The sequence below is a fragment of the Anser cygnoides genome, chromosome 5 (assembly GCF_040182565.1).
Source record: "Anser cygnoides isolate HZ-2024a breed goose chromosome 5, Taihu_goose_T2T_genome, whole genome shotgun sequence".
Lineage (NCBI taxonomy): Eukaryota > Metazoa > Chordata > Aves > Anseriformes > Anatidae > Anser > Anser cygnoides.
The window spans coordinates 31,282,361-31,309,967 of NC_089877.1; the positions used below are offsets into that span (position 1 = coordinate 31,282,361).

At 45.8% G+C, this 27,607-nt stretch overlaps 1 protein-coding gene across 5 annotated transcripts in view; it reads right to left on the bottom strand.

The window, feature by feature from the left end:
* The window catches only part of DPF3 (double PHD fingers 3), a 162,732-nt gene extending 135,695 nt beyond the window's left edge, over positions 1 to 27,037 (bottom strand). For 4 of the 5 annotated variants that reach the window (XM_013191468.3, XM_048065246.2, XM_048065247.2 and 1 more), the window contains exon 1: positions 4,544 to 4,681. In XM_013191468.3, the coding sequence (XP_013046922.2) occupies positions 4,544 to 4,584 (41 nt within the window). In that variant the 5' untranslated portion in view covers positions 4,585 to 4,681. Of the gene's footprint in view, positions 1 to 4,543; positions 4,682 to 26,968 lie in introns of those variants that run through there. The other variant, XM_066998678.1, reaches the window with a different exon arrangement.
* Between the last annotated feature and the right edge of the window lie 570 nt (positions 27,038 to 27,607).

The following is a 27,607-nucleotide window of genomic DNA, read 5'->3' on the forward strand; positions in this document are numbered from 1 at the left end:
CCATATAATCTGAATTGTCAAAAAGACCTCCCTGCCCAACTTGACTAGACAGAGAAGAGGAAGGAGACTTTTTTTATATGCTTATATCTCAGCCTCAATCTTCCTGTCCTAATGGCATTCTCAGAGTTGAAGGAGAAAGAGAGACAGGTTACTAAGCTTTCTGGAGCCTCAACCTAGCAAAGGAGAGGTATCCTCTTACAGCTTCAGGTGTTCCATGATAAGTGGAAAGTCTCGTGTTATCTACCTTTACCAGGTGTCAGGTGAGAGGGTCAGAGGTTCTGTTTCAGTTAAAAAGCCTTGTCTTCACAGAAAATGAGAACAGTTAAGCAACATGTTCAACAGGTGACACTAAGTGGGGTAAAGAACTGTGAAGGGAGGTGTGGTAAGGGCTTCGTAAAGTTCTTTTCAAATTAGAAGTTCCTGACAGAAACCATTGTCATTGCATCATTACCTACAGTCTATCTAGCTCAACCATTATTGCTCTATAAATGCCAGGAAAAAAAAAGTACAGCATGTTTTTCTTAGATTATTACTATTTATTTCTCCATACAGTTCAGTTTTTCCTAGAAAAGCTGTTTCAGACTGAAGTCTTGGCACTTCAGAATAAACGATCAAAAATGAGAAATACAGTATTCTATCCCACACAAAACCTACTGCTTCCAGCACTCACTTTAAGTAGCTCTATTGACACAGTATAGTGCCAATAAATCAGCAAAAGTGGAGTCTACAGTTCTGAGCAAAGAAAATCTAACAAAGTTAAACATGCTGCATGTGTTCCTTACTCTCAGGAAAGGGTGTTAAGTGATTAATATTAGTCTGTTCTGAAAATGTAAGACTTGCAAGCACTCCATTATTTTCTACTTAGTGTTCCCATTAAATATCTCTCCAGAGCATATTATAAATTCCCCAAACCAAGCACGTGTGGCCTAGACAGCCTTCACTTACCTTAGTCAAAAATACAGCTTAGGAAAGAAATTGCTTCTTGAGAATGCATATTTCATACACCACAAACGATGGTCACTGGAGGTAACATGGGTTGTAAGCAAAAAAACTGTGTGCTCTACCCGGAGAAAGGAACTGTGAGGACTTTCCTCCACCTGTTGCCACATCCATGAACTGTAATATAGTCACTCCAAGGGCAATGCTTCCAAAAGAAAAGAGAAAGAAGGGGCAAAGACTAAGCTAACTCCCATTGACACTAGTAGGAGTTATGCGTGCTGTCTGAAAGAGATTCTTTCTTCTTTACAGTTGTGGAGAGCTGAAGGAAGCTGTTCGCATTGCTTGTTCCAGGATACAAGTCTGTCACCAAGCCTTTACCACCAAGCTATTGTGTTATTTAAATACGTACTCCCATTACAAAGAATGAGACAGAATTCTTTCAGAAATGGAGAACTTTTTACTCTAGCATCCCTGCTGTCATGTGTATTCCATTCAGATTCCTTTCCATACCATGGAGAGCCTTCTGCAAACTCAATATGAACACTAATTTGCAGCACGCCGCAAAATATTGCGTAATAATGCAAGGATAATTCAGGTTGGAAAGAACCTTGGAAGGTTTCCAGTCTGACATCCTTCTCAATCCAGGGTCTGCTGTGAGGTCAGACCAGGTTTCTCAGAGCTTTGTCTAGCTCAATCTTGGAAAAATTCCAAGGATGGAGGCTGTACAACCTTCCTGAGCAGCCTCTATCCTAATGACCTCACCCAATGACATTAGATTGTGATGTCTCAGAACGTTAAAAAAATTTGTTTCTCTTGTTCAGTGTTATGTAAAAGAAATTGAAGAGACGGAACATCAATAATGCCACCTTTCAAATGATGGTAAACTCTAGCATATCCTAGGTTACCAGTGAGGGAGAAGCAGCTACCTGTAACAAAGGTCACAGAGAGGGCCACGATGAAATGATGCACGTAGGTGATTCTGTATCAGGAACACCTGAATGTGACTCTTACAGAGCTGTGTCTCCAAGACTAACAGTCATGAGGAATCGTAATATACACACACATATACGTATAGTATTATAGAAACAATATGCAGACAGGTATGTTTTGTCATGCTTAACACAAGCATAGGGGCCAGCAATGCCTACATGTTATTTAAATCTTTCTGAAGTCCCAAGCCTGTGACTTCACTCCTCTCTCTCAGTTCCCTAATTTTAAAAATGGGAATAACATCACTTGGACCCATCACAGGAATTTCCAGTATTAGAACTGATGCAATGCTTTGAAGATGTGAACTGCTATTCTGTGCACCTTAATTCAAAGCATGGAGACTGGACAGTGAGGTGTATCCTAATTACATACTTTTTTGACTATTTCTGCACTACACAGTCACATAGCAGTGATTAAACATGCAAAATCCTGTCCAGTATGCACTGGATTCAGTATAAAGCCTGGCAAGTCTCTTCATTGGCTGCACAAAATTCCTCGGCACTGTTCTTTAAAATAGAGCTCCATTCAGGAAACTTCTCTCCCACCCACAGCACCAATGCAAGTAGTGAAACTCCTGGTAGGATTTGAGCTGTGACTGTAAGACAGTATGCCTCCTTACCACCAAGTCTGTATTGACCAGAAACAAATATAAGGCAGATTGTGGCTCCTTTCTTCAGGAGGTATGTTAGGCCAGTGGCAGCAGAGAAAGGAGTCTCTGCAGCGCATTATGCAGGATGCGAGAGGCCCCCTGCTGCAGAACCACCCTGGCCCTCAGCAAAACATCCAGTGCCAGTTTTGAAGCCTTCTCCTGAGCAGAGGACAGAACAAAGCAGGGTAGTAAAGTCAGCCACCAGATTCCTACAAGGAATGACATAGCATTTCCTTGTACGTTTTTTGTGCACAATAGACAAGCACCACTCCAATTCATAATTGGAAGGGGATGTCCTTATGACATTGCAACACCAACTGTAAATGCTGGCCTTCTAGAAAACTTTTCCTGCCACTGAACTGCTTTTATTCTCCACCCCCTCAAGATGAACAGTGTGATGTCTATGCTCTACCTCTATGCACTTGTGAGTCATGGGCTGGGCTTTTACATCGTTTTGTCTCATATCTGTGATGTGAAAGAAAAGAGGATGTTTGCCTTGTATTTGCTACTCACTGTTGGAAAAGTGAGAAAACAAGGGTGAAACAGTCATTTAGGACGACACGAAAGATTCTTAAGCCGATATTGTATATGCCAATAAGGCCTGAGGCCAGTCTAACCCCTTCTGGCACACTTTGTGCTGTTGTTAACACCTGGTCAAAACATTACACATTTTAAACTGAAAGATTTTACGTGCTCTCTTGGTGAGCAAATCACCATATAGGGAAAACAACAGAGGCTGAGCTCACTTACTGATTCCTCATTTATACTGATCAATTCAGGAAAAAAAGCATAAAATAGGAAACTACTCAAATTACTATAGTACAGCTAGATTGACGGTAAAGGTGGGAAAGTGCCCTTGTTTTATTTGGGGATGCTGTACGTTGAGAGCTGTTGAGCGGTTATGACTAAGTACTTTCAGGTCATACAAAGGCTGCAAGAACTTTAAGAGTATTTCTGTCAGAAAAGAGCAGGGAGGGAGAAGAGGGGGTCAGATCAGTTTAGCCACTTACATATAGGAAGGCACAGAGAGAGTTACCCTTGCAGGCTTCCCCTCAGTGCTTCTTTGCCAAATTCAGTGGGCACAGAATCCATTCTGTACCCACAAGCAAAATAAATAATGGGATTACATTTCTCAGTCCCTACAGATTCCCAAGAGAATTTTGGGATTCTGGGAGCGGGAATAGCCCTGGAAAGGGGATGTGTGGGAAGCAAACAGCACTTCTGAGGACAGCACACAGTCTCTTCAGCCTGTGCAGTTGGACTGTTGTGATAAAGCTTCCACTGAAGACTCCTAGAAGACACTGAAAATCCAGCTTTGAAAGATGTTGCCAGAACAGGATTCTGAATGAGGTAGATAAGAGGTCTGATCTGGCATGACAAATCCTGAGTAGCAAGCCAAGGGTTAAGTCTATGAGCCAGAGCAAAAGGATCCTTGCTGCTGCTTCCTCCCGGAACAGTAACCCACAAACTTCAAAGTGACAGTTGTGCCATTTTTTTTCACATTGCAATGCACTGGTGCAGAGGCATCCCTGACACTGTCTCTTGCCCTTTCCAGCAAGGCTGCTACCACCTCATTTTCTGCCTTCACTCTTCATTGGTGGGAGGAGGAGGAGGAGAAGGGATTTCCTTCTATTAACAGTGGGAGGAAAAGTCACTAGATCCCCTATGCAGTGTAGCCTCTAAAAACCCAAACACACAGAGGGGTCTCCATCTCACACTTCTCCCATCAGGAACAGGAATGCAGTTCTCACCAGCTTTGGCATCTACAGACAAAGCTGTATTTCATTCCCCCTTGCCATGAAGGCCCTCCCGCCGTTCCCACCACTATCCTTCCCAAACTCTCCCTTACCACGGCTTTGCCTTGGGCATGGAAAGCAGGCCTTGCTCTTGTTCTGCCAGGTCTGAGCCCTCCAGCAACCTCCCAACACGACCCCCAAGGATATCACACCAGGCCCACAAGCTAACCTCTCCTCCAAGGAAGTCTGTGGATAGCCAACTGCTCTCATGCTCCTCACTCGCTATCAGTGCCCATCCTGCTACTTAGCAGTGACCAGGACCAGCAGTAACTGCCTTCACAGCTGCAGTCCTTTCCTCTGACTTGCTCTGAAAGGGAAGCAGCACACACATCACACATGTACACACAGCGTATTTTCTTTACAGTGCTTCTCTCAATCCTAACCTCTTAGCCTGCTTCATCAGCAGTAACACATCGCCTCAATTTGTTGGGGGTTTGCTTTGCTTCCCCCATCTCACTTTGGTCTTTCTAGGAGTTAAAGAAATAGAATATCCTAACAACTAGAAATATTTCTCTTTTTTTTTTTCCCTCCCCACTAAAATAATATCAGTGCAGCAAAAATTGACACTGATCTACAAAGACTGGCAAGTCACTCTGGTAGAATGTCCCTGGCCCCCTTAAAAAGAAGGATTAAACTGCATTTAACACCTTCAAATCCTATCAACTACCTTAAAACTGCCAGAAGACAGTTTTCAGATACCCAAAGGGTACAGAAAATCTTTAACTAAGACCAGGACTGGGACTACACACAGAGAAAGGTACAAAGTGGAGCTAAAGTACAATATTCCCATAAGCTGAAATACTGATATTGAATTAGAGTTTGGTTTTTTTTTAGTATATTTTGCTGCATTTCCACAGACACTTCAAGCATTCAGTACACCCCTCAGTATTTGGCTCAAAAAGGTGGCATATCTTAAACTGGATTGGATGTTTTCTTTCATGTGTGGTGAGTTTTTGTTGTTTTTTTCATTTGTTTGTTCATTCATTTTCTAAAATCAGTTATTCTGCTTCTTAACTGGATACCTTTGGTTACCAGGCAGACAAAGAAGCAGTGCAACATACACAGACAATCAGAAGCAAAGCTAGGCTAACAAGGGAAGTCTGAGACAGGACCACCCTCTGAGCATCATCACTGGCAGCACAGGCTGGGGTAAATGCCCTTTGGCCAGAGTTACTGTTTGCATTGCATAGGATAACTGTTTGCTAAGTCGTGTTTAGGTACCTCTCCACACTTATGCAAAGAACAAAAGGACACAGTGGCCTTCACACAGAATTTACAGAGAAACTATATAAAAATCAAGACAGAGTTAGTTGGCTGTTGTTCAAATAACTGTTTTTATCTAAATCAAAAATACCTGTAACCAGCACATGAGAGGCTTAGAGTGTAAGTGGAAACAAATTCCGAGATGAATTGCATGAATGAAATAGAACCTGTGCAGGGGGTTGTATTAGATCTGGACCGCTTACTAATGTGATCTTAGATGCAGAGCACTGGCAGAATTCACTCGAGCATTATCTTGAGACGGACAGGGTTTACTGGGGGTGGAGAATGGCTTTTAGGGAATGCCAATTAGCACCACCCTGTGTGCATCTGCTCCATGCGACATAACTCAGTGTGGCTCTGCAGATCATGCTTGCAGACAGCCCTATCTGCTGGATGCCGTTTCTTCTTTTACTACGAGCCTCTCCCTGCAATCCACACACTTCTTGGTGGCCATCAGTGGTGGTCCTGAGAACCTATCAGGGAGTGTTGGAAAAAAAGTAAAATATAAAGAAGCAATGACACAGCTCTTGCCTTCACATTTGGGATGGAGACTTGCATTGATATTGTGACTACCCTGATACCCAACAGGACAATTCCACGTACAAACACTGACCAGATACATTAACAGGAGATCCTACTTTCTTTCACTGCAGTAAGGTTCTCCGTAGGAACCACGCAGTGCTAGCTATTTCATGGGAAATGTGTCTGGAAATTTATTACTGAAACTCAGAGAAGGTTTGCACAAGCACCTGGGTCTTCTCCCCCACTTCCTGACCCGTAACAGCTTTGAGGCAGAGGATTGATGCAATCCCAGCACTTAAATTCCCATAGTAAAGGAAATCATGTAGGTCTTCTTGGTTGTACTGCCAAAGTTGGTGTTTCATCTCCAAAGAGCTCCCAGAAACGTGATGTCTTCCTCCTGAACGATGAGGTGTGTTAATACCCAGCTAGCACACTAAGGGTGGACCTTTTCACATCTTCTAGCTGATGCGTAGAGTGTCCTTGAAACATCTACAGGTGCCTGACCAAGGGCCCAATATGTGATTATTAATCATTCTGTAAACATGCAGCAGCAGCAACTCCTGCATAAAGACCAGTCTTCTGCGGAGGAGCCCCACTGTGGGAGCACAGCAGATGAGAAGGCCTCCTTCCCTAGGAGCAGGAATGACACAGGACTTGCAAGTGGGGAAGAGAAGGCCGAGCTGAAATATCCACACACCCCAACTATACTGGAGCAGCATGAGGACGACAGCAATCAGATGTAATAGCAAACAGAGCCAGGAATCAAACCACTTCCCAGAAATTCAGAAACCAAGCAGATTCAAGTCACCTTCTTGCCAGATTTTAGTCAGTCCAAAGGAGGAAAAAGCCTTACATAATCCATTGCAGTTTTACAACATGTGCAGAGCAGTCAGAGATCACAGTGTGAATTCACAGTGTTCACAGCTGCACACCTCTCTGCTGAAACTCAATTTAAGCAAGTAGCACTTTCCTGGGACACAATAGCTGGACACCAAGACTTTTTTCCATGTCTCCTTGAAATCTGGTACCATCTAGCTCAGCAGCAATTGCCAAGGCAGGTTCTAGGGCCTTTGATATGTTTAATTTTGAACAAGAGCATCTCTTCACATTCTCATCAGGATTCAGGTATGCTACTGCACAGCAAAGGAGAGGACAACCACCTTATGTGAAAGTGCCATCAGCTGCCTTTCATTATAAACAACTTATACAACACATCTGCAAAAGGTCACAGCAGCAGAAAGAGAGCAACATGGAAGTGCAAAGGTCGATGGTGACTGTGAATCTGAGACATGACTTGAAAATTCATCCCATAAACAGCAACCTAGTGAGAGCACAAAAACAAGAAGAAACTGCAACAGGACAGACAGGACAAAAAATGATGCTTCTTCTAGATGAATCAGGTCACTGCAGACTTCCCAGGTGTTAACCCTGACAGTATTGACATACTATTTATTCATTAGCTTGGGGGTATGTAAGTATGGAAAAACAAACATATTTTTTCCTCGAGAATGAATATAGGTTTTACTTCTTACCCAGTCTGAATTAGAGGCCTATAAACAGACACAGAAGAGAACAAGTTTCTTAACTGCAATGTCCATTAAACAAAGCAGCATCAAACAAAGTTTGCATTCACTCACAACTTTTAGCACTTACTTAGCACTTTGCAACCATTAATCTCAAGCTGCTCTTCAAGGGAGATATGAAGGGTTTTATTCTTTGGCATAGGGAAACGGAGGGACAATAAGGACTTGGCTAGAAACACACTGAAAGTCAATGGTGTAGGCAGAAACTAAATGCAAGTCTCTGCATTACCAGCCTGGATCATGCCATTTCCTCTGTATAGAAGCCAAAGCATATGTTTAATAAACAGGTTGTCTCAGGTTGTTGCAAGACCTGGGTGAACTGGCACACAGATTTACCCCTAGGGTTGACATGAAGGAGCAAACGTTGCAAAGAGCAAAATAAAGCTCTGGTTACTTAGCCAGTAATCATAATTCCATCTTGCATTTCTGGATCTCTTATTTTGAAAGTTCTCAAGGCCTTTCTTGCAACACCAAGTACTATGTAACTGCCAGAGCCCTTGAAATATAAAATCGGCCATACCAGGTCCGACCAAAGGTCCGTCTAATCCAGGACCCTGTCTCAGACTTCCGCCAAGAAGGAATCCCTAAGGAGGTGCACCAAATACGGACAGGATGGAGTAATATTCTGCAGGAAATACACCAATACATTCTCTCAACCTCCAGCAAATTGTAATCCAGACATCTGGTATTCAATAGCCATTGAAGGATTTTTCTTCCGTGAAGCTGACACTTTTTGGATCTAGGTTCACTTTAACACCCCGTATATCCCATTCCACAGCTTTATTTGATATTTTGTGGAAAAATGTCCTTTTGTTCATTTCGAACCAGACCATTGATAATCTCATTTGATGTCCTAACTTCCAGCTTCAAGGGAAAGAGTGAACATTCATCCCATTTGCCTCTGCCATGATGCTCCTGATCTTATAAATCTCTCTTAAGTAGCCCTCAGAAATCTTTTTACAGACTGAAAAACCCAAATCAATTTAGCACCTCCTCATACAGAAGTTGTTTCTTTTGATCATCCTTGTTTCCTTCTAAGCACATCTTTGAGCTTTTTGTATCCTTTTCAAGATAAGGAGATCAAACTGCTCACGCTACTTAACATGCAGCAAAACTTGGGTCTATATAGTGTCATAGCAATGATGTTAGGAGTTATTATGTAAAGGAAAGAAACCAAACATTCAACCTGCCTCTCCTCCTTTCTTTCTTATTACCTTATTATCAACTTTCCCAGCTATTGAATGCAAAGTTCATATATTGGTGAAACTATCCATTATAACTCCCAAACCCTTCTTTTCAGTGCCAGTAACTAGTTCTGTCCCTACTGCTGTGTATGTTAATTTGAGATTGTTTTTCCCCACATGCACTAATTTACATTTATCTAACCTGAACATAATCAACCAGTTTCATTAGCCCAATTATTCAGGTTTATGAGGTCCTTCTTCAATACTTCGCAGCAACCTTATGTTTTCCCAACCTGGAATATACTTAGTATTACCAGCTAAGATTGCCACCTCCCTCTCCACTTTCTTTTCCAGACTGTATGCCGATATCAAGCAGCACAGCCCCATTTACTGAGCCAGCTGGGCATCCACAGGTAACCTGAGGGAAACGACCAGTTGTTCCTAGCCTGCGTTTCCAGGCTTTTAACCAACTACTGTGCCTCTAGAGGACTTCCTAAGGCTGTTTAATTTCTTTAGAAGTTTCCACATTATCAAAGCCATTTGGAAACCAGGCTGAGTGTTGTGGTGGCTGCTGAGTGAGAGTGGCAGCCACTGGAAGAAAGCTCTGGCCCCCAGCTGCTGGCACCATTCCCATCCCTCCTGTCCTCCCAGCAGGAACAGGAGAAGCAGGCCTCATTCTCACCTGGTTCTCCATTCCAGCTTTTCCTACTTCCTCCTTCCCCGTTACCAGAATAGCACTGGCCTTGGCCCCTCACCCTCAGAAAGGCAAAACGCAGCATTTACCTGTAGCAGCACCAAGTCTCAGAGTGCAGGCATCTGTGGTCCCAGCACTGGTGCAACCAGAGTAGGCAATACCTGTACTGCTATATAAATGTGCCGCCAACTTAAACCAGAAGAAGAAATGTCTCACACAAGCACCGTCCCCCATTGCTTAGCTACAGTTTATTATGAAGTACTGTCCATCACCCTTCAAACAATCTCCAGCTAAGCAAAGGTCTACCAACCCCAGGACTCTGTTTAGCAGTATCTTGGAACAAATAAGGACCGTCATGCAATTTTATAAGCATGGGTCTGGTATCAGTCATGACAATCAAGTTCACTGTAGTATTGTTTATAAATATGTAAAAGGAAACGCTGAGTGAAACTCCAAACAGGCCTGTCAGAAAACAAAACCTCTCCATGTAGCTTATAGGTAAAAGGCAATTCTCAGGGACCAGCTGCACTTTTGGCTCCTCTCTGGTGTCTCAAGGTGCATCCCCTTTGATGTCCTCCCCAGGGTGAAATCCCATCGATTCCCCACTCTGGGTTCAGGTTCTGGTCTGAACACAAACTCTTACATATTGATTCACTCCTACCTACTGCATGTTTCTCCCCCACCCTTGAGAAACCATTACAGAAGTAAATACAGAAAACAATAACAACTTTCCTAAAATAAAGTGTGGTTTTATTGTAACAGTAGGTACGAGGCAGAATTCAAAAGGCTTTGAAATAAGGTCTATTTGTGCCTATTCCAGCTGAATTCCAACCTTGTGGGATGATGCAGCAGCAGGTATATCTGTACATCAGCTTGTTCCCTGCTTGTAACTACCCAAGGGAGCACCATTTGACCTGGGGAGAGTTCTTCCCTCCTCCCATACTTGGCATCCTTGGTTTTGTTAAACCAAAACTAGTTTAGCATGAGCCAGTGGAGACTTCCCTGCCAGCTGCCCACCTGTTACTACGTAGCACCACTTGCAGTGTTCGTTTATGGATGGATGCCCTCAGTCTTGTTTTTGCCCTCATGATTTTGTTCCTTTTTGAAAATCAAAAGCCTGCTATAAAATTGAACTGAGAATTATATAATAAGCATCCATCACCAGCAGCAAATAACCAGGGAGAATATACAGCATCCAAAACATTGCAGAGTAGTTCCAAATCTCCCACTAGGAAGATGAAAATTTCTGAATAGCACCATCCTGAAATGGCTCAGTGAAGCTAAGTGGCTATAACAAACTTCTGCATAGGAATGTGCTGGAAAATTTACAGCAGCTGAAGAAAGATTCCCGCTGCCTATCTCAAGACTGCTCTTTACCAGCTCAAAGTACAGAACCAGCCAGAGTGAGCACTGCTTGTCTGGCAGCAATGGCTTTGCAGGTATCCCAAAGTGGGAAGTAACTACCGTGCATGGTTGTAGGGCACCGGAGGATCAGCTGAAAGCAGAGACTTCATGGTACAGTTGGTATTAACATATGGATGAAACATTGCTTTAAAAAGTTCAAACAGCAACTGTCAGCTGAACAAAGTTGGCACAAGGGTGACAAATGAGTTTTGCAATTGTGCTATTTTTACTATGTAATACCGATACTGTATAAAAGAACAAATGTTGTGTATATGTTCAATGCCAAACCTAAACCGTTGCTAACAGTGTTGTTATGATATGATTAAAATGTCACCGTCACTACTTGCTGAAAAGGATTTTATCCCCCCCCAGCAAGTGTTTTCATTACTGGAGTTTTACCAGACATGTTTGTGAGAAAGAAAGGTGAAGGAATAACCCAACTCAAATATTTAAAAGCATTTAACCGTTCTGGCTCATTGACAACTGTACTCTCTTCCCTGCGATTTTTAAGAGCTGCTGACGCCTCATGGAAAAAACTTTGAAAAACATAGTATTGAAAAACAATTTTGCCAATGTGTCATATTTTCTGTCTTATCCCTTCCCTTGCTTCTCACTAGTAGACGAATCTACATGAAAACAGAACCTTGATTCTTTAGGTAGACAAAATTTGTATCTGAGCTCTGCCAAAGCATGTGGGTGTTTGGATCCTGTCCATTAAGACATTTAACTTCAGATCCAGGCTCAGTCTTCGAAGCTCGCAAGAAGTGCTGAGATCCAGGATTTTGTTCAGACCCATCCTTGTTACTAAGAAGTCATCTTGCTGCCTGTCCTGTATGGTAAGCTATAGACTTCTGCTAAAGATCTCTTAGGTGGCAGCTAATGGCAACAGCTGCTCCCAAATTATAAGCATAGGGCACTGCTGAATATCCTACAGGGACGGAGATTCTAAAAATTTAAGGGGAAAAAAAAATTTTTTTTAAAGATTTTTTTCCTGTTAGTTCTGGTAGCAAGGCTGTCTTGAAATAACACGTACTTGATTCGTCTCTCATACTGGCACAACTTTCTGGACTTCAGTGAAATCACATTGGCTGAGTACAAACAAAAACCATAGTCTGTATGAAGCCAACGTGTTTTTTTTTCACATTCAGTGTCTTGAAACAACACATTCCAGTCCTCCAGTCCAGCCACAGAAGCTCCTGCTCCCTTGTAAGCACAGCAAACCGAGGTTCATCCCAAATCTCCTGCTCTGCAAATTACTATGAGTGGAGAAGGAGAACAAACCAACCTTCCTCAGTTAAAAAAAGATGCCAAACTTGACATAATCCCAAGAAGAAAAAAGAATCTCCTTTCAGCATAGCCTTGGCTCTCGTACCTCCTGATTTAGCTGCACTGGGCAGAGTACTGGAAATGCTGGATAGATACCTTCCTTGGGAACGTGCAGGAGGACATGCTTCTTACGTGACCTTGCCTCTCCTTTAATCAAAAGGCTTCTCTCACTTTCACCAACATTTACCCCATGGACATTGAAACAAAGCAAGACAGAAAGGCTAGAGCACAGACTGCCCATCTGTTCAAGTAAAGCTTTTCATCAATGGATTTGCCAATGACTGGGCTATTTGAGGAAGACTGACAGATTTGCGTTTCACTGCAGGTAAGTCACAAGACAAAACCACAACTCTAACAGAGGACTAAAAAACGACAAGTTCGTGACGGGTGAGCTGACACCAGCTGTCACCTATCTGGTCCTCTCGCACTGCACAGCATCACAGGATGGGACACCCTGGCACACAGACTTCAAAGAGGCTTCTTAGTCTGAGCTGAGAGAGCAGAACTCGCTCTCAGAACACCACAGTCCCCTCTGCCGAAGAATCAGAGACAAGCAGCAATTGCTAGATGGAAAGGAAAAAAATAACCAACAGCAATTCCAGGCCCAGATCTCCACTGTCTTGCACTTCATGTGGTCATTTACATCTGGGCAAAGTGAACGTGAAGCACTTCCAAACCACAGAAGCAGTAACTTATGCTCACTTCCATTGCATAAAGCATGAGATTGGTGAATCAGGCCCTCTCCTACAAGCAAAATGTCCCTGACAATGAACAATGAGTAAAATATAGGATGTGTAATTCCACTTGTTCTGGAAAACAGTCAGTCAATTAAAAAAGGTTACCAAAAGACAAGCAGCCAAAATCTGCTTCTGAACTCCCAGCATTCTCAAGGCATAGCTTTGTCAATAGCATACAGGGCGCACAAGATTATGACCAGCTCAGGCCGTTAGTTTCCTTTCTGGGCAGGAATCCCAGCATAACAGATACTTATGCATATTCTGTCCTCATTTTATCTAATTACAAATATCTCTCTAGGGATGGGGAGGGGAGAAGAGGTTTGATCACACAATTTTAGGTCATTTGTGCAAGGGATTGCTGGGATACGCATTGATCCAAAGAGTGCTGTAATACTGTAAAAGTTCCCAGAGCCTTCTCTCATTAAAAAACAAACAAACAAAAAACAATTTATATGAGGTTTTTGAAACCGACCAATAGGAAAGAGCTGAATCACATGCTGCTATAAATCAGTAGGAAGTGTATGGAAATGTCTAAAATGGCAAGGCACTGACTAACAAACAATATCATGTTTTCCTAAGCACCACCTTTAGGTACACTCTTTCTTTCCTATATTATACATACACAAATATATATATATATATATTCTGCATACACACAATTTTCTCTGAATAAGATCAATAACATCAGGGGAAAAAAATTGAACAAAGTCCTTTAAGAAAAAATTACTTTATGGTGCTCATTTGGGGTTTTTACTTAATGGTAAAAGAAAGAAACAACATAGTTTTATATTGCTGAACTTTTAAAAGCCACATCTAGGCATGAACTAATTAAGTGAAATACCTTAATATTAAACAGAATTGCTTCTGCTTGCCCTAGATCAGCATGGCCTCAGTCTTCTGCAGTCCAAGAATAGGTACAAAATTGTACACTTCCCCTCACCAAAGTACTCTGAACCTGGTTTTGAGTGCTTCAAACCTGCTCTTTAAGCATGGGAGGAGTGGAATACAGCAGAACTTGCGGAATTTCTTTAAGACAAAAATGCAAAAATTGTTTGAAACTCGTATGGAAAGACTGGAGAAGTTATTGGCTGAATATTTGGAAAAGGACATTAGAATAAAACATACACCCTTCAGGAACAGAAAGACGTAGTTATAGAAAAAAATAAAAAAAATCTTAAAGGTCAGGAAGTAGAGTGATAAAGGGAGAATTGCCAAAGTCAAGAGCTGGAACTTGAGAAAGCTATTAAGAAACAGTAATATTCTTCAGACATCAAAACAAAAGTGATCAAAGAAAGATCAGCTGTTTTGCAGTGAGAACGGTACTTAGATTAAACATAACATAGGTACAGGCCAAGAGCTAAAGGAATGTTGTGCTCATGCTTTAGTGGGGTGACTGAGATAGAAGCCACAGACACTTGTGCAGCTAAAACACAAACTCTGAAAAATCTTTGAGCAAGAACTACAACATGAAATCATACATCTACTGGCAAGTTCTTTAGGCAGATACTGAAAATTAAGGTTAGTACTACACTACTGTAGCATAGCAAGCAAAATAAAATTCTTATTTCTTTGTTAAGTGTTCTAAAACCTTGCAAATTATTGCAGCAAAGCTAAATGAGCCTGAATTTAGAGACATCAAGTTCTTCAATCACAAAATGAGAAAAAAGAAACATGAGAAGTTACCAAAAACAGAGAAGATGAGGATGAGTACAAAATGGTGATATGACTGAAAAACTACTGACAGAGGACTGGACACAGTTAACATCCTGAGAGAGAAAGTAATTGGCCAAAGGGAGGTTACTTACAGAGTTCCAGAAAGGATTGGTCTGGGGACTGATCTTGTTCAATATTTCTGCTAATGACCTTGGCACAAGAAGTACGTGTGCTGATAAACGTTAGCCACTTACACAAGCTGAAGGGTCATCCAGGAAGTTAAGAATAACGGGCAAGAATTAGAAGGAGTGAATTTAGTACAAATTTCAGTTGACACCCTGCAGATATCTCCTCGACAACAACAGTTGAAAAAGGACAGAAAAAACATAACAGTATCAGTCTATCACAGGATGACTTTGAATGACCAGCACAGTACAACGGCAAACAAATGCAAAATGCTCCCAGAAGGGGTAAAATTAAAGTTTTGGAGAGGGCACTGACAAAAATTCACCTGGAACATTGACACTGTCTACCCACATTCAATCAAGTTAAATGGGAGTAATCCAAGCTGAAGTAGAGAAGGTAAAAACAATAAATACTTTGGTGATCAAAGGAAAGGAAGAGATAGCACAGATAGTTTCGCTTATCAAAACAAAGGCCGAGAGGGCTTGTAACACTACCATACAAACGCATGACAGTGGAGAGGAAGACTTGGAGGGAGCAATACTATTTAAACGAACAACTCCATGCTGGCACCAGAACAAATGGGTATAAACTGGTCACAAGTAGGGCTAGGCTAGGGATTAAAATGCTATTTCCAGCCATCAGAGCAGTGGGTTCTGGAACCCTCCCAAGAGGAGTAATGGGAACAAACAGTCCAAGTGGGGATTTAAGACAAGGACTTTTCAGTTTATGAAAGAGATTATCTGACATGGTACCAGGGGACTGGACATAAGACCCAGGAACCTTCTTTTAAACCTACACTTCTCTTAATTGAGCCTCTGTGGCCAATTTGGTCTTTGTCTTCTCATCTGAAAGCACCCACATAGGAACCAATTAGTGCCAACTGGGATGGCAGCTTTTATGATATAGATACCTATCCACTAACCAGGATCACCCACACACACAGGGCAAGATATTAAGCAGTCTCTTGCTTTAAGAAGCACTCTAGCTCAACCTGAGCTTTGAAGACAGCACAGCATGCAAGAAAATCACCTTCAAGCTACTGTTTTTGTCCCCTAAGCACTTTGCCAAGAGATCACCAGTGACAGTGTCTGAACCATTCTTCCAGCCACAGAGGTGCGTGCGGGAGCCTTTTGGAGGAAGTCTACCTCAGAGCCCGTAGGTGAGCACCTCCCAGCCACTTCACCCTCCAGGAACACGCTGCTCTCCTATTCTGTCTGGCCACCCACTCAGAAGAGATCTCTGAACTGTGGGTGCTGCCTGCAACACCCCATGAGAACTACTGGTCAGCCTAATGGGGCCTTTTTGACATGCAAAACCGAAACCCAAGGGAAGCACAATGACAGAAACCAAAAGAAATATCCACGTTCATCAGAATCCCCTCAGATTAAGACTGAAATTTTCACGTAGCTTTTGTATCAGCCTAAAGATGTAACACTCAGCATTTGAGCTGGCCCCTCTTGGAAAAAACAGTATTTATAAAGACAGAAGCAAAAGGTCAGAGTCCTGCAGCCCTGAAAACAGATGCATCGGCGGGAAAAACCTGACAGGTCCTAATTGATAACCATGCTTGAGGGAAGCTGCTGGAGGAAAACTGCTGCAGCAAAGGCTGCAGGGAGTTACTGTTCCAAAACCCTGCTGCGGCAGAAAAGGCACGTGTGGCTGCTAGAGCAGGAGATGGACATGGTTAATTGACTGGGAAAGTTTAGCAGAGGTGGAATTAATGCAAAGAGCTCAGAGCCCAGGCGTGCAATTCTGTTACCAAGGGAAGGAACCATTCGGCTGGAATTGCAATCCATTTTCAGGTCAGAGCCTTTCCCAAAGGCAGAGTGCTCACCCCTCATCTGTTCCTCCTCTTCCCCTCCGAGGGGTGCACGGAGAAGGTAGCTGCTAACAACAGCCTGGGAAACAGACTGCCTTGTGAGGGCCAGACGGGTTTTGACTTCGCATGCTGTGTGTTCAGCAGTCAGGAATTCAGAAGACATTATCAGGAGAGCCAGCTTCTCCTAGCCCTTGGATTTTGTGGATAAGTTAGTTATGGAAACAAAACTAGAAAGCTAATAAGAGGGGAGGAGGGAATTTACTTTCAGATCAACTCAGCAGAATGAATACCTGAAGCAGATACATCTGCAATCTGGTCAGATGAGAATGCCAGGAGTTAGTTACTGAGGAATCGCAGCAACAACATGGGAAAAAAATACACCCAAATAATTACTTTTTAAAATTAAAGTGTACTGCAGAGGAAGACAGAACAGACACAAACCGCAGACCAGATGACATACACGATCTTATGCAGTGATGCACTGCCAGCATTTCCCTAAGTAGCACCAACGATCATGATCCTCTCAGCTAGCACCTCGGAGTTACTTCCCTCAGTAAGGGAGGACTAGATCTGGGAACCTCTTAATTTCTTTTGCCATTTTAACAAATGGGCTTTAAATACACTCACACATACTTATAAGTAGCCTTGTAAAATAAATGGAGTCAAACCGTTCTCACACCAATGACTTTGAATTCGATGCATGAATTATACCGAACAGGCTATCTGGTGTGCAGCATGTGTATTTTGAATTGCAAGGGCAATATATTTTTAACTACTTAGCACTTGGTTGTAATCTGGTTTGTTTCAGTGGTACAATCTTTGCACCCCAAAAGATGCTTTTGCTCTAGGCATAAACCACTGTTATAAAGGATGGTTTGGCAACATTTATCTGTTGACTCTTTCCATCAGAACCAGACAGACAGTCTTAACTCACTTTCCTTCATGCCCCTAATTTCAGCTGGATCAAACTGCTACCCAGGAAGAATTCCCATGCACTTTCAACACACATTCATACACTGCCCAACACTCAACACCAAAAGCAGAGAAATGCAGCTACTAAACATCCAGTTCTGTCAGTGGTTGACAGTGCAACCCTAACAAAGTCACTCAGTGCAAGTCATTCCTCCCATGAGAGGAACAGAGAAAATAATCCCACAAACCGGATTGTGATGCTACTTTGAGCATGATTATAAAGTGGTTTCCTCCTCTGGCATGAAAATGCCATGTTTAATATTATAACTAACATATTTTCCCTAATTCTTTTATCCTGGACCTCCTGAAATCCTCACTGTAGGATATGTAAACAGAAAATTCCAGGTGGGAGAAGTTTTGTATAGATGCTTTCTGATCAGGCTGAAGAAATCTCACTTGGTAGAGCTACTCACAGTAGGCAGAGTGGTTTTGCTGGTAAACAGGGACTTCCATTTTGACCTGTACTCACAGAAGCCAACTACATTTTAGCAACAGTTCATTACATTAGTGCCTCCTTTACTCAAGCTGACTAGCACGAGAGTCATACCTGGCTGTGAAAATTAGCTTGTGACTCTGACCATGACAACAAGTCAGGGGTCAGATTTAATTTGGTAGGCTCTGATCTGCCATGCTGCAACCACGAAACAAAGCTGCCGCTCCCTGCACACTGAGGCAGAACACTGCAGTGAGTCCTGCTCCGAGACAGCACCAAAATGCATCACCTCAAACTCCCCATCCTCCTCCAAAATGCCGTGGTAGATCACAGAGAGTCCAATTCTCCCAGTCCAGATGCCATTAAAAACACTCCTCCTCATCCCGCATGATGGACCTGAAGCAAACACTTCATTTTGGGAAATGACTCAAGAAGAACATGTGAGGAAGCAGAGCAACAAACAACACATAAGGTGGATATAAATCCAGATAAAATATTAAAATCATTAAAGGGTTGCTGCTCCCTGAAGGTTGGAAAAAACGAAGAGAGTTAATTAAAAGCAATCTCCACACAGTGCTGAGCTAGCCTGCCCTGATAAATCAACAGCTAGGGCTGTGCTCGTAGAGGTCAATGGGGGAAAGAGGTTGAGAGGCGGGGGAGAGGAAAGCTAAGAAAAGATAAAACATTTAGCTGAGCTTATCAACAACAATGAATCAGAGCTGGTGACATGAAATTGGGAAGGGTTTTCCACATATTTCCCCATCAATATTTTTTGGTTGGATTTTGACCTCAGGAATGCCTGTTTGCCATCAACGTAACACCAGCTAACCTGCTGAAGTTCCTATTCAACTCTATCAGTGTAAGAGAAGAGAGAGAAGGGAGAGGTCTTTGAGGCCCCATTCTACCTGGGGAGGCATTACCATCACATTCATCCACGTGCCATTTGATCCCTGGGGACTAACGTCGCCAAAATGAACAGAGGGACACGTGCCTTTTTGGAAAAGCCCTTCTAAAAGCTGAAGTCTGGGAGTCAGTCAGTTATGAGGAAGCAGTAAAAGAAGTATCTCAGTGCTGCAATCAAACCACACCTGCGGAGAAACTCCTCACTGTGGAGTCTTCCCAGCACGTCTCACATGCCTGTTAGCCAGCACTAGCCCCAGCCCAGCTATAAAAGGTGCTGAGCTACGAATTGGAGCTGCGCTCCTGATCTGTTCCCTATTTCGCATCATCAGGTATATGCTAACAAAGAGAAAACTGCAAGGATAAGGAGTCCATAGAAAACACAGAAACCTACAGTATTCAAAATCCCTTAAAAAAAAAAAGGCAGTAGCAGTCAGGGCAACTTGTAGATATAAGTGGGCCCATGTTAAAATTTCTGATACTGGATTCTGGTGTGTGATTTATCACAACACTCAACAGGACAGCAGCTTCAGGCATGATGCAGTTTTTATTCATGGTCAAGACCAAAGGAGATGAGCAGTAAAACATCCTTCTGACCCACTGTTTCCATTATTCCTTATTCAGATTGCATCGGTTTTAAAGTAAAGTAATCATAAACAAAAAAAACTTATTTGTCCCCATCACTGGCAATCTCTCAGGAAACTGTACGGAGGCCAAAATACTTGAAAAGTCACAAATCCATGGATTACTTTCTTCAGCACTGTTCTTGAAGGAAATGGAAATATGAATATTAATTTTCCCTTGAAGAAATAATATTAACTCTGTTGTCTCCATTATAAGTTTCCCAACAACACAGTTCACTGGACAGCAAGCTACCTGAGATCTAACTCCAGCCATTTCAATTTTTCTCCCGACTCTGACTAATCACTTTAGGCTGTGGATCCACAAGACACCAAACACGAGGAACTGCAGAATTGCTAGAACCAGACCAAAAACTCCAGAGCTATGTGACACAAAGCACTGAACTGGCAGTCACTCACTCTTCCAAAACATGGAAAACACTCAGAATGTTTCGAAGAGGTAATTTTGTTCCAACAGGCATAATCTATCTTCCTGTGGCTAGCATGAAGCCAACCCAAAGCATAAAAGCAGCATAAGCACTGTACTTTGTGTTTTGGCAGGAGTAGCATGCCCGCATCTGATCAGATCAAATCAGCACTGCCAGCTGATGCGGTAGGGCAGACTGGAATTAACCAGCTCGGGACATGGCCTTATTTCACTGCTCTGCACCTGATTTTCTTCGCACTGTCCAACCTATTTAGATATTTGAGCCCTACGAGGCAGGAACCATTAAGCCATGTGTTTGTAAAGAATTTAGTGCAATGTCTTAACCGAGACCTTCAGGAGCCTAAACAACAACTTACCATTGCCCCAGCCAGAGCGCCCTTTTACAACATGTACAGGAGCCAAAATGATGGGGCATCTGGCAAGAAGCAAGGGGGAGAAACTAAATTATCTGGAGTTTCTTTCTTTTGCATACTTAGATTTAATATGCACCCTACAGTTGACATTTTATTGTGATTTATAAAAATTATCAGAAAGCAAGGGCAGCGTTATCAGATGCCAAAGATCGATACAACTCACAGTGTTGCGTGAATGGCGAGATGAGCCTCAGTCAGGCTGGATCAGCTCTGTCACAAGAGACTGCAATATTAAATGTCACTTCCAGCCTTTCTCCCCAGAAGAACAACACTGATGTAGTCAGTGTCCCCACCAGCACCTGAGCAGGGGACTCTCCCGGCTATAGCTCAGCAGAACGAAAAATGAATGAGTCAGGGTTTGGCAAGCACACGCTGCTGATCACAGCCACCCAGCGCACACTCATCAGTACCCGTCCCTGCCCTGCTCTCGCTCCTCCGGTGACTCCCTGCAAAGCCTCCCCCCAGACAGCGCCGGGGTGCCAGAAAAGCCTTCCATGTGGCTGGAATTACAGCTCTCCTGCTGCACCTGGCTCAAGCAGGTAACCTGAAAACCGAGACACGTGCTGACATACCCCTGCTATTCCCATGCCGGAGGAGATGGGGGTGTGAGAAGGATATTTGCCAGCAGCTATTGAGACACTGCATTATTCTTCTCCGAGACATCTGCTGGGAATCTGTGGTTAAAATATGCTCTTCTGGGAAATAAACCATATATAACAATAGGAAAAAAAGTACGGTATTTCTAATAATTTAGGCCATTAAAAATAAATAAGAATTTTGAACATTCAGTATTCAAGCAGTCACTTATGCTATTTGTTGCATGTCACTCAGTTTGGACAGTAAAAATACAGTGGACAGTTTTCTTCTTTCTTTGGAAAGTAAAAATCACTTTCTGCTTTTCACGCAGTGCTCCAGCATATTTGGGATTGTTCCTCAAACTGCTGAGAAGTTTATGAAGAGAAGAAAGGAGCACTTCCACCTGACAAAAGTTGCTAAAGATGGATTTTAAGGGTATGTTCTCTCCTAGATTATGTTGATGATATCACTTTTCTTAAAAGAAACAAGCCAATGGTAAAACTGGGACCGGCACTAAAGAAGCAATTAACACACCTCAGTCTGTGCACCCTGGGCAAAACTCCCAGGCAAAGCCAGAAGAGCAGCACAGTCCTAATGAAGCCCTCAGAACAGACCTTGAGCAACGCTGCCTCAATGCTGCTTCCCTGCATGAGGGAGCATGCCACCCAGGCCAGGGAATCCTCAGATCAGAGGTCTGTTTGTCCAACGGGAAAAATATCTTCAGCTCCCAAGCCAGATTCGTTCTACTCCTACAAGTCCTCAGGGATAAACAATACAGGAATTGTTCTTGCTCAAGGCAACATCACATACAGAGACAACACAGTGATGAGCCCAGAATAAATACCAAGATTGTAAAATTGATCTACCAAGCAAAGAAATTCAGCTCTGACATGAAAGGCAAACCAGAGTGAGAAAACACCAGTCTCAGCAAATGATAATTCTAAAAGATGCATTATTCCAGACAAACACACTTGAATGTCTCATTTCTGGACAGCAGTGGCACAGCCAACAAGATGGACAAGGTCTATTCTTGAGAGCAACCCCAGAAAACCACACTTGCAGTTTCAGGAAAGCAGAGGAGGAAATTAATTTTCATTAGGCTGCACAACAGATGAGCCACATTACCTTCACTAGAGTCCACCACGACTCCCTCTGAAGACAAAACCCCATTTCGCTTCATGTGCCGTGCTCGTGCGTGCTCTGGTGAACTGTTCCCATTAGTACACTGTGAATCCAATCTAATGGGTGTCACGAACACAGACCATTGGACACATGCTTACCTTTAAATGATTACACCCTCCAAAAAAAAAAATAAAATCATATTTTTGGCTCTTTGTAGCCCACCCCAGATAGTTCAACATTGCTTTCACACACCACAAATAGCATGTTTTAAAAATCTTTTTTTTTTTTTCAGTGACAATTTTATGGCACAAGCTCCATCCATCCACACCAACAAAACAAAATTACAAAAGACCTACAACAACTAATCATGCACAAGTTACTCATGCAACCAGACAAAACACTGTAACTAGTAACATATTTATCAGACTCTCCCATATTCAAACCAGCATATCCTCAGGTCTTCATAACTTGGCTTCTCTCCTCCCCCTCTCACCCCAACTTTGTTCTTATGCTCATGTTTCCCTGCATAAATACAAAAACATTCATCCATCATTTTCTCTGAAGACTGGTGCTGGGATACAGAAAAGAGAGCGTTCATGTGGGCAACAGTTTTGGCTTGAAATGTGTCACAGTAGGGCTCATTTATGTTTTTAAGTGACTTCAGAGCCATACTGGAAACATTGTAGAGATTTTGGTGCATGATTTAATGCGTCCAACAACCCTGTTCTGTCAAGCAGAAGAAAACTCCCTTCTACAAAGCCACATTAAAATCACCTTCACATCACTTGTAAACACTGAACTGGCAACCTAACTGTCCACCTATTTCACTGCTTCCACCTGCTGAAAAAAGCACAGCACGTTATACTTTCACTTTAATACTAAAAATTAGCAACCAGATGTTTATGCAACAACGTTCAGGGGAAAAAAATATGTGTATATATCTATATATATAAGTCTTCACAAGCACTTAATCACAACATAGCGTTGTTTCAGGGGTGGGTAACAGGATGTGGAAACAGTTCTGAGTCCCCAGCTTGAATTCCAGCCCAAGTTAACACTTACGAAATACTCTTGCCATACAAGACCCAAAGACCTACTCTGGTCTGATGCTGACATTAAGCAAGGATGTGAGCACCGACCTTTTTTCCACAGGTGCCTCATGCCACAGAATTCATCACAAGGATGGCCAACTGGCAGCCCAGGGGCCAGAGCGGGCTGTCAAGGCAGTTTTATCTGAGAAGGCACAGCGACTGGAAAACCACCCGCTGCTGCCTGTTTGCAGCGGGAGCACAGACACAGAACAGGCCTGGTAGGGCTTATAAGGTCAGCTCCAGCGCTGTACACACCAGACCGCACCGATACGCTCCCCAAACACCTGGCTGGGAATAAACCTCTCCCCGTACATCAAAGCTGTCCAGCAGCACAGCCAGCAGGTAGGTGACCCAGCCTCACAACGGGGGTGCAGCTCGCCTCTTCTGCCCCACGGGCTGTCTGGAGCGAAAGCACAGGAGAGCACCGGCACTGCTACTTACTCTGAGGCCAGGCTACACAGCGGCAGCAGCTCCTCTCGTGCGCGCTCAGGCAGAGCGCTACAGCATGAGGGAATCTCGCACGCAGAAAAGGCAATAGCCTAACATATGTTGCAGTGAGTATGTTTAATTGACAACCTGAAATAAAAGTCAGCTGTGGGAGTAAAGACAGAGAAAGGGTGGGGGGAAAATCAGCTCCGCTTCTAGATAAGACTCTGTAAATTACAAGATCTTAATTACATTAAATGCATTATGGTACCATATGCACATCACTAATAAGGCAGAGATGGGGAAAACGTGACGAGGTGCTAGGGCTGGAAGCCGAACTGCTGCGTTCTAGGCTCAATCTTTGAATTAGAAAGTTTCTTAACCACTCTGTCCTAGTTTAGTCGTCCATAAAACAAAGGCAATAATCTTTTCTTCGCAGGGGTGTTGAGAAGTTTAATTAATTAATGTTTACAAAGTCCACTGAGATTTCTGACTGACATTTTAAGTCACTCAGAATACTATTTAACAGCATTTGTTTCTTCTATTGCCCTGCTCAAACATCTCCACATTAAGATATTCAAAGGAGTAGAAGATGGAAAGAGAAAACATGGAGATAAGTACTCAGGCTACTGGAAAAGACAGCCCAACAAATCCAGCATTTCAAATCCACTGCTGCCCCACCAAAGCTGTCTGAGTACTGCCTTTTCCACAGATGAAGAAGAATGCGTTTGTCCAGACACTTACTGCCTTTCCCTTGTTTCCCAGGTCGGTTAAACTTAGATCTCCAATATTTTTGCCTGTAGCGCTGTGTTGGTAAACCAGGTATTAAACGGCAGAAACAACAGGCAGTTGTGTCAGGTTGATTGGATCACTGGAAGAAGCGAAGAGAACAGCAGAGGGACGAAAGCCCCGAAAGAGAAGCGGCAAGTGAGAAGAGGTAGAGAAGGAGGCGAGCTGAATGTAAGGAAGTGCCCCTCATCGATAAGGGACTGAGCTATTCTACCTAATGTATTCCCCCAGATGTTCAGGTGCACTGGAATACATTACCCCGAGGGACTAGCCTAGCATGAATAAGGCCACATATGGGTCCAAGTGCCGGGGAGAGACTGCATATTGGACACACTTAAATGCACATGCACACACGGGGAGCTGCTCGATACCTGAGCTAGGATTTCTCAGTCTCGACATTGTCCCCCATCTGAGAGCAAAACCTTTGTGTGGCCAGTTTCTGTAGGGGGCGTTTGTGGGTTTTGCGATACAATCAAAACGCAGACAGAGGAAATGCAAATGTCATTCAGCTCCCTTTCATTGTCAGGAAGGACACATGAGGATAAAATACTGTACGCTGCATCCTTCACCCTATTACGTGTCCTACCGCTTTTGTCCTAATTTAGCCCATGCATAATTTATTTACATGTGTATTGTTTCCCGATAAGCAACTTTCAAGAATAAGTGAAAATGATAAGATGTTTTATTAAACAACTTGTTAATAAAAAATGCAGATGGTGTCGGCCAGCCAGCACCAACTCCCCCACACGCACCCCGCGCAGCGCCAGTACTTTGGGAGGCGCGGGGAGAAAACCGACCCCGGCACCGGGTGCCTATTGTTCCTCCTCTGCCCCCCGGGGAGGAAGGGGGAACGGATCGGACCCGGCCTGATGCTGCCCTCCCCGACCGCAGCGGGGGCAGGCGGGGGTCCCCGCGGCCCTCCGGGGGGTAAGCCCCACAGCGGGGCCGCCCGCACGGCGGCGCCCGCTCCCCCGGGGGCTCCGCGCCCCCCGTCGGTCCCCTCCCGCTCCCGGGGGCCGGCCGGGCACTTCCGAGGGCCCGGGGCGAGCGGGCTGGAGCCTCCCGGGGCGGAGCGGCCGGGGCGAGAAGTTGCCGGCGGCTGCCGAAGTGCGCGGCGGGCCGGGACCGGGGCCGGCGGGGCGGGGGCTGGGGCCGGCGGGGCCCGCTCGGCCCCCTCGGGACCTGCGCTCCCGCTCCCCGCTGGCCGCGGTGCGGTGCCACCGAAGGGCCGGGCGGCAAGCGGGAGGGCAGCTCGCTGCCCGCCGGGGACCGTGCGGGTCCCTTCCCAGCTCCAGCCCTCCCTTCCCTCCGCGCTGAGGCAGCGGCAGGAATCCCTGGAAAAACCTCCGAGGGGTTTTCCAACTCCAGCCGGAGAGACTTGAGTCAAAGAAAAAAAAAAAAAAAAGAGACTCTCAGCCTCAATTTCATCTCTGAAAACTCAAAGGCATAAAAACACCCACTCGGTGCAGCCGGGAAGTGCAAACGAAGCGGCCCCGGCAGGTACTCCGCGTCGTTAGCGAGAGCGCTGCCCCCGTGCGCGGAGAAGTCGCTCGGGCAAGGCTCCGGCAGCTCCTGTCCCCACGGCCGGGGCCAAATCCCCCTCGCCCTAATGCCTCCGGGGATTAGCGGTGCGCGCCGCGGACCACAAGGAAAATAAAGGACGCGAGCCAGAAGACGGCGGCCGCTCCCGTTCCGGGCTCGGGAGGCCGGGTACGGCCGGGCACCGGCACCTGCCCCCGTCCCTGCCGGTGTCCCCGTCCCCGCTGGCTGCCCCGGGGCGCTCCCCGCCCGCGCTCGCTGCGACCCCGAGCCGCGGACGCGCTCAAGTCCCCGCCGCTCGGGAAAGCGAAAGCCTGGCATATGCAAAGCAGCCCTCCGGACTTCCTGCCCCAAACCCGCCAGCGGCGGGCCCGAGTCATTCATTTAAGGCGAGCCCGCCGCCCTCCCTCCCTCCCTCCCTCCCTCCCTCCCCGCTCCCCGCCCGCACAGCCCCGCGCACACCGAGCTGCGCCGGCCGTGCCCCCGCCGCCGGAGCGAGCCCCCCGCGAGCCCCAACTCCTCCGGGGGGCTGCGGCGGAGCCGAGCCCCGACCCCCCTCCGCCTCGGGCCGCCCCCCGCCAGCCCAGCCCGGCCCCCAGGACGCTGTCAAGTGCGCGCACCCCCGGGGGCCGGCGGGACGCGCCGAGAGCCGCGCAGCGGGGCCCCCCGCCGCCCCCTGCCGCCGTGCCCCCGAGCCCCGGAGCGCACGGGGAACGAACTCGGGGGCTCCGGCGGGTGCCGCGGGGCGCACGCCGCGAGCGGCAGGGGGAGGCGGGGGGGGGCGGGCGGGCGGGCGGAGCGGCGGGGCCCGGCGGGGCGCGGCGCGGCTCGGCGGGGCGGCGGGGGGCGCACCCCGCGGCGCGGCGGCGGCGGCGGGCGCCGGGCGGTACTCACGCTTTGAGGGGGTTGTGAATGACAGTCGCCATTTTGCTACAATGTAACCGAATATTGGGGCTCGGAGTTCTAAAGCTTCGCTCAGGGCAAGCGGCCGCCCAATCGGCGCGCGGCGTGCCGGCCCGCCGGCCAATGGCGCGCCGGGGGCGGGGCCGGCGGCGCGGGGAGTCCTGCGGGGAGCTGTCAAAGCCCAGAGGTCGCTCCCTGCCCGTGCGGCGGGCGCCCGGCGGCCCTTAAAGGGGCAGCGCGCCCCGGCACCGGCCCGCCGCCCCCCGCCGCCCCCCCGGGGGAGCCCCCGCGCCGCCCCGCCGCCCGCCGCGCCCCCCGCAGCCTGCCCCGCAGCCTGCCCCGCCGCGCTTATGTAACGGGAGCAAACTCGAGCGAAGTCGCCGCCGGGAGGACGGCGACGGGAGGCGGCCGAACCGCGCGGACCGGGCGCGCCGGCGGGAGCCAGGTGGGGCGGGAGCGCCGAGGGCGCCGGGCTCCCGGGCTCGGCTCCGCGGGGGCCGCAAGGACCGAGAGCTCGCCCGCAGGTGTCCGGCGCAACGCAGCCTGCCGGCACCGGGGCAGAGGAGAGCAGAGACACGGGAACTGTTACACGCAGGCACGGAGGGAGGAGGGAGCACCGCATCGCTTCCA